This window comes from Haemaphysalis longicornis, unplaced genomic scaffold (genome assembly GCF_048455015.1).
Source record: "Haemaphysalis longicornis isolate Haplotype H1 unplaced genomic scaffold, Haemaphysalis longicornis Haplotype H1 scaffold_9, whole genome shotgun sequence".
Classification (NCBI taxonomy): Eukaryota; Metazoa; Arthropoda; class Arachnida; order Ixodida; family Ixodidae; genus Haemaphysalis; species Haemaphysalis longicornis.
The window spans coordinates 79,153,590-79,168,973 of NW_027526460.1; the positions used below are offsets into that span (position 1 = coordinate 79,153,590).

Consider the following 15,384-nt stretch of genomic DNA (forward strand, 5'->3'; position numbering starts at 1 on the left):
CTGGCCTTCCTCCGCCAGGTGGCGACACGGGTCCCGCGCACATCTCCTTTCCTTCCTCGCCTATCTCTCCCCGCCATCGGGCCACTGCTCCGTGCCGGGCGCTTGCGGAAGGGGGTGTACTTTTACCTATAGATCTCAGATCAAAACTGGTCACCGCGCGAAGACTGCCCGCGGTAGCGTAGTGTAGCTTTCGCTACAAAAAATCGCTTATGCGGCAGGAAAAGTTCGATGGGTGGGCCATCTCGCTAAAATTTTCACGGCATTCGGTTCATTTCGCGTGGTTATGTAACCAGAGCCTTCCTATAATCGCTGTCGCATGGGTAAGCCGTACAACTGCTATGGCTGCTCTCACATTTATTGTTTGCCTCCTGCACCAGGTGTCATGGACCTTAATAACAAATTACAGCACATTTTACCCACCTACAGAACGGATATCACAGCTAATCTTCTACATGTTGCGCCAGAACAATAATAACCCAAGCAGCAGCTCAGCGTACGCAACTACTTCCCAAATAAAGTTTATTCATATTACCGATAAATGGTATCTGGTCAGGGATATTTTTCTGCTAACAAAATTTTCATGTTTGCAGAGAATCTCCAGATTATGCAACTTACCAGCGGCAGCTAAACATGCATTGCTCCTGAAAGGAAATATCTCGGCTAATCCCTAACTACCGATTGTCACTGTTGGCAGACAAAAAAATCAGTCAGTGGATGTTGGAGGCAGTTAGATATAAATGTTTGTTAATGATTATAACTGTAAAACAACTAAGAATTATGGTAGACTAAATTTACAGCCGATTTATTGGACCAGCTGATGAATATTGCTTGTTTAAATTCGGTGAATCGGTGCGTAAATTTCCCAAGATTATTATCATTCTTGCAGGGAGGGGGGGGGGGTGCAGCAATGTGCCTACTGCGCTTATCACTCAGAATCAGTGTTCATACTGGCTTGTACAAGGATCCCATTAGTACAAAAAAATTTTTCGCTCCAAATTCACTACACAGCAGAGCGAATCGACAGCGAATTTCCAGTGCCTACAGGTAACCAAATGCAAGCTTTAAACTTATCGCTCGGAGTTTCACACCTTTTGCGACTTCCTACGCGTATTCAAAAGAGGATAACAATAAAATCTGTTGCCGATATCGACATTCGTTCTGCATTTACGTAGAAAAAAAATCGTGCAATTCTTTTAATAATAGGGGCTGTAGAATCTGGCCATACCATGCATGCGCTCGCAGTGAAAAAGCGCAACGATGGTGAATGTTTGTCTATGAGAGTGACAGACGTTTCCTGAAGACATCGGATGTTGCACATGCGCAGACGTGTACGAGAGAAGACTGGGTGGGACCCATCGTAGACGACCGGGCCATCGCAGCGTATCACTTCCGTTCCAGGCAGTGGCAGTCTTACCTCACGCCGGACAGCATTACCAAGATGGTACGTTTCCGTTTGCCACCTTCGCTTTAGCCGCAATACCTGCCTCAAGGCGCGGTACTTTTGGCCAGTTTGTTCCTGGGTCATTACTAGTACGGCCAACGCAGGAAAACGGGGCACAAGAGGCGATAGACTGCTAGCGCAACCCTAAACATAACTTTTATAACGATAATCTTTTTTGTGCTACCCAAACGCGCAAATTTTGCCGTCCGTCCTTCTGTCTGTCTGTCTGTCTGTCTGTCTGTCTGTCTGTCTGTCCATCCGCCTGTGTCCGTGTGTCTGTCCATTCATCTGTCTGTCTGTCTGTCTGTCTGTCTGTCTGTCTGTCTGTCTGTCTGTCTGTCTGTCTGTCTGTCTGTCCATCCATCCATCCATCCATCCGTCTGTCTGCGCCTGTCTGCCCACCCGTCTGTGTGCGTCTGTCTGTCCATTTATCTGTCTGTCTGTCTGTCGTTCTGTCTGTGTCTGTCTGTCCATCCGTCCATCTATGTTCGTCTGTCTGGCCATCCGTCCGTACGTCTCTCTCTGGCTGGCTGCCCGTCCGTCCATTCGTCCGTCACACGATGCAAGCGACCGGCCAAAAGACAGTAGAAAAAATGCTTGCGCGTATATAGGCGAACTGGCATGGCTAATGCTTGCCCACATTGTTCAGAGCAAAGAAAACCTCAGCAATGTTTGACGTAAAATATCGCTACATACCCGGTAGTACCAGCGTTCTCTTAATTCTACCACTCGTTATGGTAGGGAATGAAAAACAATGCATTAAAAACGGTGTCGAATGGCAGCAAGATAAAAGTCATACCCCAAAACAAGAGATGAGAGTTGGAACTGTTCCAAGCACAACAGAAACAAAGAGGTAGATGCGACGCGAGCTGCGCGAGCTGGAGAAAAGGGAGGCGAACAGAACAAACTCTATTGGGTTCATTACAAGAAACGCAGCTGTCAAGGGGAGCAGACAGCAGAAGGCGGTACGTGGCAGAGTCTTTCGGCGTCATTTGCAGCGAAGCAAGCAGATACGCGACCGTTTTATATTCATTCTGGTAACCAATTTGGTGTGCAAGAATTATTCACAGCAATTAATTCAGTTGCCGTGTTCGTCGCGCCGGCCAAAACGCGGTGAAAACCATGCTCTGACATTTGGGTCCATTTTTCTATTGAAATAATCTGCAGTGAAAAAAGCACCATTTTTTTCCCTGCCCTTAAGTCTGCTTACGTGCTGTGAATGCAAACGCCTGGCGATACCTATTAAATACTCATTTACTGCTACGTAATGCTTCCTTGTTTTCGCTTTTGTTGTTAGTATCGCAAATTATTTCTGCAGGCATTCTGGCGGCCTTCACGACACCGCTTTCCAAGTATGGGGGTTCTTCGTGGCTGAGGACACATTGCTAGTCTGGACGCACCTCACTTGCGTCGTACTTGTAGTATCGCGTCATAACTGTAGCATCGCCTAAAAAAGAATTAAACGTTTTTGAAGGTTAAACCCACCTAAAAGAAATGAAACCATCCTTACTGTTTAAATTATTGCGGAGAATCGACCCAAAAGTAAGTCTTGTCTTAAAATATCCGCGGTCATTAAACGAAATTCAACATGTGCTCCGGCTGAACCTCAGACCAATCGTGTTAGAACCCGCTATTATACCCCTACGCCTCCTAAGCCGACCAGCGTAGTCGTATTAGCAGTTCAAGACAATGGCAGTGTTTCACGCAAATCAGCGCTGGGGGCTGTGCGTCTGCCAGAGCTTACGCAGAATCACAGTTCTCCGTGGCAGGAGGGCTCAGTTGTACTCACGTGCCGTCACATGCACCTGTCACGTGATGTAAGATCCGCATTACTCGTAATAGGTTAACTCTTATTCCATCGCTGGCGACGCGCCGATTGACGACGGCGGTGTTGAAAATTAATAGTGAATGACAAATAAAAAAAAGAGAAGACACCAGGGAGAGCTCCGCGGTGTGTCTTCTGTTTTTTGTCCGTGTGCGCATGCGCTAAACATTTTTCAACAATTCAACCCTAACTAGCCCAACAATCTGTATTCATGCAGTCGGCTCCTACTCCGAAGCAGGGGCGCGGCCAGGGGGGGGGGCACATCAGGCACGTGCTTCCCCCCCCCCCCCCCCCCGAAATGTTTCGTGGCAGACTGGGGTGCGGTTCAAGTTGCCTGAAGAACCGCCGGAAGTCGCCTGCAGGGGCAGGTTTAAGGAGATTCCTGCTCATATAAAGCTGAAAACAAGGGCTACTCCAACGTCTGATCCCTGTGCCCGCTCCAGAAGCTGTACATGTCATGTCAACATATACAGCCCGGCTGCCTGAAATTTCTTTAATATCTTGCATATTTTTGTGAAGTTTGTGATACAACTGGTACCATTCTTATCAGGACAAAGCAACCTGTAATGTACCAAACTTATATTTTGTCTTTATGGCCCCTTTCACAAACAAAACTGATGATACAGCTCTTGGATGTCATTGTTCCTACGCCTTTCTGAGAACTGTCCTGTCTCTTTGCTCTGTTTAATTACTTAAAGTGTCCTGTACAATGGGGAGAACGCAATAAGGCTGAGCATGGTCTGACGCGTTGCGTTCCCCCAGATGCGGCTGGCGCTCAAGGTGAACCCGAGCGTGTGCGTCGCCGCGTACTACGTGGACTACGAGGACTACGAGGGCATCTGCCAGAAGAACCACACCTTCCCGAGGCTCAACTCGATACGACACGTGCTCGACCAGGTCAGGCTGCGCTGAAAAGCGGCAGCCATCACAAAGACTGTGCTGCTTCCCATGTAATAAAAACACTTCGTCCTTGTCCACCGCCCGAGCCTCTTGCGTTTCTTTCACCACTCTGCGGGTGGCAAGCTGTAAGAATTGATAGAATACGCCGGAAAAGTGCGCGACTTGTCAAATGCTTACTGTTTGCTTCCCGTGCAATCAGGAGACTTCGTATCATATCAGCGAGAATACCATCCCTCTTTAAATATTAACGTGGTGTCACAAGAAGGAGAGGAAGTGGACAGTAGCACACACCACTGTGCACTCTGTTGTGCCCGAGCGGCGGGCCCAAACCGCGCGCGGCAGACGTGCCCCAACTTAAGCCTTTCGGCCTTTGTGGTGTCAATTGACGCCATAACAGAAGTTCCTCCAGCATAGAGCACGAAACCAAAATTGCTCATAATTGATGCCTATTGCATAAGATATCACGGCTGTTTCAATTTGGTGGAGCTCCACGAGACGGAGGAGGAGCTCAGGTGAAGACGACATTACGACATTTAGGCGAAAAAAAATGGCTTTTCGAGGTTTTTTCCCCAAGCTTGTAAATCTATAAATACATGCATTACGAAGCTTATTTTTTGTTTGTAGGTTCATATTGCCATAAAGTTAAGGAAAACACGCAAAAGTGTTCTCTGCTCCACAAAAAAGTTTTAATTGCCAGAGGTCCTAATTAATTATTGTATATCTAATTACTTGCACTTCAAGCTCTTTTTTTTTTGGTTTGGGGGCTTATGGGACCCTGAAATTTAAGAAAACACACAGAAAAGATTGTTTTTTTCTAAAATACAAAATCTGGGCCGAAAGGGTTAAAGGCGCCGCAGAGTCGCCTCTCCTTTCCCTTTCTCAACGGCTGGGCTGAATCATGCCCCGGTCGAATGGCTCGCGACACACACGCGTCTACATGCCTCGAGACGGCGCCGCTGTGTCGCCTTCCCTTTCGCCGTCGCCGCGGCTCGGCTGACGCCACCGCTTCGCCTCCATTCGTGGGATTCAAACTTCGGCCAGCGAGAGTCCTGATTGGAGCGATTCAAACCGCTCGCGGCTGCAACGGACCCCCAGGGGTATAAAACCGGCCCGGAAGCACAGCGAGCGCGCCACTTTTCGGAGGCACTGAATGACTGAATAAACTTTATTGAAGGAAAGATGGAGGAAAGGGGAAGGGGAGAAAAAGAGGAAAGAATCATAGGTGGAACCCTTTGTCCAGGGCTCCAGTGGCTTCTGCTCCCGTCTTCGCCCGGCTGATTAGGTCCTTTTGGACCTGTAAGTCGGGGCTGGCGAGAGCGGCCTCCCATGATTCACGGGAAGTCAGTGGCGGGTTCTTTTGGTGTTCGGCCCCTGCCCAGAGGTGTGGGCAGGCCCACGTGGCATGGAAGAGGGTAGCAGTCTCTCCGCATAGCCTGCAGTCTTCCGTGTAGTCAGGGTGCCGTTGTTGGAAAATCTTCGCCCAGCGAGATTTATGTATGAAGGTGTTTGTTTGAATCTTACGTAGCATCTGGGCTTCACTTGCTGTTAGTTCGCGATGCGGGATTGGATATGTAGCCCGCTCTTTTCTGGTATTTTGTAGGTATTCCCCGTACGTAGTGGTGCTTGGGTATCGTAAGGCGTCAGTCACAGGGGGGTGGTGAGAGAAGTCGCACGCTCGCCTGTTCGCCGCCTCGTTACCCGGCAGTCCCTCGTGTCCGGGGGTCCACGTAATGTTGTGAACTTTCTCGAGGGATTCTGGAAGTACCTTTCTAAGTGCAAGTGGTATTCTTCCTGCCGCTAGCATTCGCACAGCCGCTTGCGAATCGGAGGCACCGAGTTGAGACGTGCTGTCACCTCTGTGCGAGCCATGGAACGCTTTTGTTACCCTTGCACATACTGTATATAAATGTTGCTTCAACTCTTCGTCGGCTCGAGAACTTCATCGCTCTGCTCTGCTCTGCGCCGATAGCGGAAGGAGCAAGGCAACGTCGCTACACCGGTGACTGCGCTCGGATGGCCCGTCGCAACAGTGGTGACTGAGGGGAGATGGCCCAGTCCCAACAACGCGCATTATAGAAGGCGAATCCGTGTGCGACCGGCAGCTTGCACGCGTTCACTCTTAGGGTTGACATAATACATATAGTACACCACTTCACCATGGTGTCCTTTTTCCCGATGACACGTCAACAGCCTCGACTGAAACGAGGGCTTGCACTGCGATAACAACCCCAAGGGCGTGGGACCGAGCCATGAGGTCTAAAAATCAGGGTATTGGTTAAAGTGTTCGCACTCGTTGCAGAAAGTGCATAAGGCTGACGGCGCCAATACGGACCTGTAAAGCCAAACCGCTCATTAAACAACAGCCTAACCATGAGCCGAACCGCTCATTTAAACAGTCGCGATTAATTAATGCGATCGGCGTGAAATCGACTGCATGGTTTGTGAAACCGAAATTCTTCGCACCATTCTGCTGTGTGCATTCAAGCGATAATTTTCCTGATGTACGTGCTCCAATCTGGTTTGATAAGGCTCCCGTTCTGAGACATTTTGATTTGGTGCGTTAGGACTATGGTCTCGTGCAGTGCCATTTACAAGTGAACACACAGTACGGCGGTGGAATTTTCCCCTGCAACGGAAATTAAGCATCCGAGTGCACCTACAGCCATTTGTAGGTTGTGAATCGGACAACATAATGCAAGCTGAATGTGTGCGACGCCTTGTTTCGCTTCGCATTGTCGAAGAGCTCTGGCATCTGGCCGCTGGAGGGGCGTTTCGCCTTCAAATGGCTTTTATCTGTCTTCCACGTGATGCGCTTCTTGTTTATGCCACCGTGTAATGAGTATAAGCTCATGACGATGGTGAATTTCGGAGGTTGTTTTTCCCCTACCTTTATCTGCTCAAACCAGCCATGAAGAGAAAATACAACTTCGTTTAATTTGAAAGAACAAGGATTCAGTATCACACTTAGCTCCATTTTAGCCACAAAAGATGTTTTTAACGAAAAAAAAGCAAGAAGTACTTAAAAACTTTCAAATTTTGCGCCACAGTGGCGTGTTATGAGCAAGAATGACGTCATACGGGCCAACAATAAAACATAACTTTCAGTGCGTTACTGCACGTTAGCATTCAAGTGATGCGGTCAAATGGAACTAGAGGCCCCATTAAAGACGTCCAGTCATGTGTCGTCGCGACAGGTCAGTTTGGCAGCCGCCAATCGCACTAACAAGGTTCCGTGACGTCATAGAAAAGTTGCGGGAAATTGGCTAGGGGGTCGCGACTGCTTCACACGTTTTCTTTAATATCTAAATTATTTTTTCGACGATAGTGATGATATTGGTATCATTGTTATCGGGACTAAGCCGTCTTTTTAATAAACCCAACTTGTATTTTGTCTTCATGGCTCCTTTAAACGAACACAGCTGTCGAAGTTTACTGCCATAATGCGAGTGAGGAAGCGGACGTTGTGCTTTTCTTTTTGCTACGTCAAATTAAAAAGGAAGGACGCTGTTGCAAGCATGTATCATTTTATGAAGCCATTAGCCATTACTTGCCCAAGCGGTTGCTTGAGAAGCGACTATATAATATGCCAAGGCATCATTTGAGACGAGAACGGTGTCTCACGTTACTCATCAATGGGGCGAAATCTGGCGGTGAGACTCGTTAACGCCATCAAAAGACACACAAACATCCAGTAAATGTCTCTGTGAGCAAAAGTTTGTTTAAAATGGCTGATTCAGCCAAGATAAATCAGAAAAGATGAAGCGAAAAGCACGGTTCTGTAATGACTCGAAATTATTTGTGATATAATCTTGATGAGGATCGCAGATTTATAAGGCGTATTCTATTTTTGGACGAATAAGGATGACGTATGCAAGTCTTTTTACATGAGATAGAACTTGTTTTAGATTACGCCTGAGTATTCCTAAAGAGTGGTTGCTGAGGCAAGGATGAGATTACAGCGGTGGTGACATGTTAAATCATTTCTGAAATGAAGACCAAGATATTTGTACGTGGTCGTCAACTCGATTACATTAGGATACATAAAACATGAGCGACCAGGTGAATCCCTTAGTAATATTGAATGGGGCAGGGCTAGTTGGTTCGTGCAATTACTTTCTTTGTGCCTCTTCCAGTGGGTACATTTAAAATGTAGACGGTACCCTATTTAAATGCACTTTTTAGACGAAATTCTGCCAACAGAAGCACTGACTGGACGGTTGTGTTTTTTATTGGGTTAACAATTATCACTGCAAGATATCGTCATAGTGGCACATAAAGTTGGCGCATATTATCAATGTCTGGTATCATTCTGTCAATCGCTTCTGAAACTGCCGCTTAAGTAAAAATTATACGCGCTTGCAGCCGTAATGTTTTGTTTACTATTTGATGTAGCAAAAATACACATTACCCGCTTCCTCACTGCCATCCTGCAAATCAACTTCAGAATTTACATTCCTTTATTAATCTAAAAGGAGAGTTGCAGTATGACTCACCCGATTATTGTGGCCGTTGTTGTAAACCTATTCGATATCAAGGTAGACAGCACTTGTTGTCTTTTTCTATGCTCCAGTTGCAGGGTCCAGCATTTAGTGTGAGAGCATATTATTCGTACAGTGGCCATCGCTGGGTTTCTAAAGGTACACCGCAGCTGTGCTTGCAGGGAGCGGTAATCCGGTTTAGTCACAGTGGACTCACACAGGTGAATGATTCAGATGAAAAGCCTTCATGCTCATTAAGATGGGAATAAAGACGGGCCAGTGTTGGTGGGCAGTAAGCAGCACCGTCACTGGCTAGCATTTAGTTTTCCTTTCACTGCAATTCCCCGAGAAAAATGCATTACTTTATACAGAGAGGAGTCTAAAAATTCCCCGCATTTCCCCGAGGGGAAGAATGTGAAAGTGCGAATGCACGAGTTGAATTTGCGCGGTTCGGTAATGTTCGCGAAAGAGAGATCACACACACACACACAACTACAAAGAAAGAAAGATGCATTTATTCACAGACACCTATTTGTGTTGTCGTTGTACTTGATTGCTAGAGCGGATCTCAGCTTTGAAATTTCGTGTCAGTACTCCTTTAAGCGGGTGCATTAGCCCTTCTCACGCCCGATTCCTGGCCAATCCCCCACGTGGGTATGTGCCATGTCAGCGGCCAGGCAGCGCGCGCCCATCTCCCCCCGTTGCCAAGGAAGACGAGGAGATTCCTGGCCAATCCCCCACGTGGGTATGTGCCATGTCAGCGGCCAGGCAGCGCGCGCCCATCTCCCCCCGTTGCCAAGGAAGACGAGGAGCGCGCGCACCCGCAGCTGTTGCTATGCGGACGGTGGCGGACGCTTCAGGCTCGCTTAAGAAGTGCATTCGCACTTAAAAAGCCCCGTGAGTATGGGAGGGAAAGGGATGGGGAAAGCGGGATAAACCAGTCGCAGTAAATGTAGCAATATTTATGTTCAAGTGCCCTCACCAAAACATTGGTACCATACACACTTCGGCGGAGGCTTTTGAGTGACTCGGAGTGTCCGGCATAGTTCTTTGAGCCACATTATGGTTGATGTAGCAAGATCGAAGGGCACCGGTATTCATGAATGGTACTGGATGTCATTGTTCTTTTCGCACAGTTTAAAGCGAAAATAACAATTACATTACACTCCTGCATGTTGCATCGCTACAGGGCGTATAAACTGACTGGCGCGGCATTTTAAGACTCTCCCAGGCCGTGCCATCTTGAGAGAGCGCATTTCTCTTCGGGGACGCTTTACGTAAACTACAATGTGGGCCATGTCAGCTTTGGTGTATTGCGGAAGTGACATTGTGTTTTAAGAAACGGATAAGCCCGGCCCTTTAGGTGTGATGCAAAACGCTAAACAAACTCGCCCCACCTCTATTAAACCAGCCTAAAAGATACCATACTCCTTTTAGTTACGAACAAAACGCGCGGGATTGAGGTACACAGTTTGCGAAATAATTGCGGCTCCTGGTCAAAAAAGTTTGGCAGAGATTGGGGTAGTACTTGTTGTGTTCGTTTCAAACCGCACGGTTGTACCTCTAGGATCCGGAAGTGTAACAGCGGAGCCCTCTTAGCAGTTGCATAAAAGAATGGCCGTGTCTAGACTGCCGTCCGGCGGTGTTATAAGCACTCCACTGTATCGACATCCACCGGCGTTCTGTTAAAGCTAGGCAACCTAACCTAAACATAACATAATAAAACCTAACGCACACAAACAAATAATTTAAAACACCAAAACTAACCTAAGGCATAAAAATTATAGCTCAGTTTAGAGATGAAAAAATAACAACCGAGGCAAGAGCCGGTCTCGAACCACCGACCTTGGGATCAAGAAGCTAAGACGAACCCTCTGCACAACAACGACTTTTTTTTTCTTTATTGTACACAACAACGACAGACGCTTTGGCTGCTGCTAGCGTAGTGTTAAATATTTGAATGTCGTCGGACGGCACTCTAGCCATGCCTGCAGCGATCAGCTAGAGTGCCGTCGGACGGCACTCTAGACACTGCGTAAAAGAATAGGATCATTCCAAGCGAAACACTTGATGGCAGTGGTGGGGGATGCGTGCCGGTGAGTATGGTTGCTCGGAGATTTGGGCTCGCGTAAAGAGAGCCAGAATATTGCAGCGGGTTATACAGAAAGTTCCAATGCCGAGTGCCAGCCGCGATGTTCCCTAGAGTGTTCAGAATGTAAACGAAATCCTGCAAAACGTTTGAAACTGTTCTTGTAATTCGCAAGCATACTTCCTCTGCTTCTCCGTTTCACCTACCTTCTGTTTCCTTGGTGCGATACTCCGCTCCAAGATGGCTACAAGACAGGCACTTCAGGTCAGTTCCTAATATAATAAAACGTTGATATGCCATGCTCTGGTTCTAAACCATTGTAAAAGATTCGAAACCACCAATTTTTACAAGAATGCGTAGAATTGAGTGAAAATATTTTTGACGGAAAAAGTAATCATGGGTATCGGGGCTTGTGAGAAGGCCGTGGCGTGGACCTAGGTCGCTGACACAAAAATCCAGAATTGTACCCCTATAGGCTACCGACGCCGAAAGGCGGTTGGTTTTAGCGGTTGTTAAGGGTGTTCGAAACGACCGAGAAGGTGGCGCTCGCTGCGTACAGGAAGTGGCGGGTTTGAACTAGGCGTCGTCTGTTCTCTCTTGATTTTGAAGTTAATCATGTGAGGACGCCGGATAAGAGAGACTTGCGACTTCATGAGTTCGTTTTCATACCTTGAAAATTTTTTTTGACAGACGATGGTTGCCAGATTTGTCTACCAATAGCCAAACTTAGCGAATTTTGTGTTGGGTTGACCGTATATTTGTTTTTTATTCTATTTTACTTTTGATATTGTCACATGACCAGGACGAAGACACCGGTGCAGCACGACGCCGTTGGCTTAACCTCCGACGAAGACGAAGACGTAGCCAGGTAGGGCGGGCAGCTGGCGCGTGCTATTGCACGGCTTTCATTGTGTATATATGGCACACTGCCACCACCTTATATTCGTGTCATGTGTGGCGCCGCCACGGAACTATTCTTTACATTTACACTATTGCAACGATTGAGTTTCTCAAATTGCAATTATGAATCTTGAACGCTTACGCAATAAAACCAAAAGCCCGTTCGGAAGTGAACCTGTACTGTGTGTGAGCATGCCTTTTCCCGTTTCTGGGGTGTATGTTTTGTCCACTTATTGACAGTTACAGTGAAAAATTTCCCCGCATTTCCCCGAGGGGAAGAATGTGAAAGTGCGAATGCACGAGTTGAATTTGCGCGGTTCGGTAATGTTCGCGAAAGAGAGATCACACACACACACACACACAACTACAAAGAAATAAAGATGCATTTATTCACAGACACCTATTTGTGTTGTCGTTGTACTTGATTGCTAGAGCGGATCTCAGCTTTGAAATTTCGTGTCAGTACTCCTTTAAGCGGGTGCATTAGCCCTTCTCACGCCCGATTCCTGGCCAATCCCCCACATGGGTATGTGCCATGTCAGCGGCCAGGTAGTGCGCGCCCATCTCCCCCCGTTGCCAAGGAAGACGAGGAGATTCCTGGCCAATCCCCCACGTGGGTATGTGCCATGTCAGCGGCCAGGCAGCGCGCGCCCATCTCCCCCCGTTGCCAAGGAAGACGAGGAGCGCGCGCACTCGCAGCTGTTGCTATGCGGACGGCGGCGGACGCTTCAGGCTCGCTTAAGAAGTGCATTCGCACTTAAAAGAGAAAACGTTCCCTCCAAATAAACACTGATTAATTCCGTGATTTTTGTACAGTTATTGAAGAACAGCCTTTTCTGGGCAACCTTAACACACTTATTTGTCTGTCGTGATGGTCACTCGATTCAACTCTCCGGCCAAAAAAAAAGCGCATGAAAATTCATAGATGGGAACTGCTACTCCAACGGCCGCATGGCTCATAGAAGTGGGCATTATTCACCGAAAAAGAAACCACATGCTTATCAGTGGTGAAACATCCTTACGTAACTGATACTACCAGAGTTCTTCGAATGAGGAGCGTACAGTCAAGGGCAAAGGGAATGCGAGCGTACAAATATGAACCATAACCCGCAAAATTGAAAAATGCTGTTCATAGAATAAAAATAAAGGCACCATTTTGGTATATTGCAAAGCCCACATCTCCTTTATTCGTCAATGTAATTAAGCCGCGCGTCGATATGACCTGCAAAGAAAGAAATCGCGCTATGGGTGTGTTTTGGTTCGTATTCTCGTGTTCGCGTTTTATCTGTTCTTGACTGTACGTTGGATTGCTTTTACCCTAGATAGAAAACAAACTCGTGAAGAGGAAAGAAACTTATTTGTGAACGCAGTTAGTTGACGATGGTGGCCGGCGTTTTGGTGGTCGCCGAGTGGGTCAAGGGACTGGCAGGCAGTACAGCGATTCAGTTAGGTGAAGGTTATACGGCTGGGAAATTTTGTAATTCGGAGGGATTGGGAAATGTTTTCGCTTATTAAAAAAAACGGTCGCCCATAGCAAACACATTCGGCATGACCAAGTGGAAACACTGCCACGCCGGGCTACTCAAAAATTGTGCAGTCGCCTCGTTGACCGGAAGGTGCGCCCGGCTGTAGGGGGCGGGCAGCGAGAGAGATCTGTACGGATGCCCACCAGGTCGCTTGTCCCGGATGATCACAAAGCCTCATGCCGCGTCATTGAGGCGCGTCCGAAAGAGCGTTATGAGCAGCCGCTGTTTCCAGGGGCATTGTGCACGTTTTTCTGAAACAGTGCTTCCAAAAATCCCCGTTTAATTATACATCTCTGGCTGTTTAATTATACATCATTTTCGCGTAAAAATCAGGAAACGCAAGGCCGCAAGAATAATGTAAGTGCCCTTCCAAACCAACTTTTTTAGTCTATGGGCATTTACGTCCCCTGTACGCAAGCCCCTGACGCCCCTCTCCTGGACTCACGGGTGGCCACACACGCAAACGCGCATGCGCGCACACACCCACGCACCATTTTTGATTACCCCAAGTAAATAACGCAGTTCGTTCCAAGCAATTATAGTTCGAAAACATTTCCAGCAGTTCGTGTAAATTCGAAGCATTTACGTACAATTTCATTTCAAGACATTTAAGTAGGTTGTAAAAATTCAGAGCAAATCCGTACAATTTCATTTGCAGACATTTAGTAGCATGTAGAAATTCAAAGCAACTTTATTCGAGCACATATCGAGTAGTTTGTTGAAATTCGAAGCAATTTCGTACAATTTCACTTGAAGACACTTTCTAGAAACTGCGCGAGTAAATTTTGCACGGCAAAGAATGTCTCCCCTTTAAACAATCGTCGGTAATGATTACTGCACGAGTATTTTGAGCAATTTAGCTTGCGAAATGACTTTTGTGACAACCTTTCCGAGCACCTAAACGATTGAATGTCGGAAAAATATACAGATGGCTATCAATACATGCTAACGGGCGCTTCTAGAAACCTCGACACTTCCGTTGCTAACCCTTTTGGGGAGGTGTTTCCGGTTCATTCATTTCGAAGTGCCCATTTAGAACGGGCCTCGATCGGCTGACAGCAGACAACTCGAATGTGACATCACACAAGCAGGGTGGGGTGTTGGTTTCCGTCATGTTTTTTGTCAGAGGCCTGGCAAGCGCAATCACACCACGCCTCAAATGGGTAGTTTTGAACGGAAAAAACTCAGCCCCACTCATGAATACCGAGCAATCCCGCACAATTTCATGTGGCTTCAAGTAATTTCTAGAAATTGCACGAGTAAATTTTGCACGGCAAAGAATGTCTCCCCTCGTTGGTGCATTATGGGCACTGGTAGTTTTGCATCCAGCAACCCGCACTTCCGGGATACATTGCCGATGACCTGACACACATTGTGGATTACGCATTCTGTCCCAGAAGGGAATACGCCTTTTAGAAATTGTACCGGCATGGGAGACACACACTGACAACGCCACTTCAGAGACAGGAAGAAACATTCAGGAGTGGAAAGAAATTGCTCTTTTTTCTCAGGAACTTTCACTGTAAGAAGAACCGAAGGGTGCTTTGCACCAATGACGATGCAGCTTTACGCGTACGCTTTCTGCATATGAACACTCCCACATCTTCGTTCTCCCCTAAGTGTGCATGAAGTTTTACCATCACAACCCTTCAGTTGCATTGGTCCTCTCAGGACACCGGATAACTGTCACTGGTGCACGCGACGGCTTTGCACATTTAAGACGCACACTTACAGCCAGTAGTAATTCTACGCACCCGAATGAACATTTCTATACATTTAATATCTCCTTGGTCTCCTCTTTACCATTTCACAAGCGCGAGTAAGACGCACACTTACAGCCAGTAGTAATTCTACGCACCCGAATGAACATTTTTATACCTTTAATATCTCCTTGGTCTCCTCTTTACCATTTCACAAGCGCGAGTAAAACCGTCACGCCGAACCTCTTCTTTACGCGTAGGTATTACACAAACAATAGAAGGGTGATGGTACCGCCACACCCCGAGCTAAATTGGGAGCAAGCATCAATATTCAGACAACTGCAGACCAATTCGTTACTGACCCCGGCCATAATGCGGTACATCTCACGAGAACGGTACCCAGACGACACGCGTATGTTGTGCAACAACGCCAGAGCGACTGCTGCCCATTGATTGCGGGACTGTGAGGCGAGACCAGTAGAGGCTTCAACCAGGACCGACCTCCGGCCGTGGTATCAAGACGTC

The 15,384-nt window shown here is 47.2% G+C and overlaps 1 protein-coding gene across 1 annotated transcript in view; it reads left to right on the top strand.

Annotated features, from left to right (window-relative positions):
- The window catches only part of LOC144153281 (uncharacterized), a 71,991-nt gene extending 67,760 nt beyond the window's left edge, over nt 1–4,231 (top strand). The window contains exons 28-29 of the mRNA XM_077684933.1: nt 1,325–1,441; nt 4,029–4,231. Of these exons, the coding sequence (XP_077541059.1) occupies nt 1,325–1,441; nt 4,029–4,178 (267 nt within the window). The 3' untranslated portion in view covers nt 4,179–4,231. The remainder of the gene's footprint in view (nt 1–1,324; nt 1,442–4,028) is intronic.
- The last annotated feature ends 11,153 nt before the right edge of the window (nt 4,232–15,384 follow it).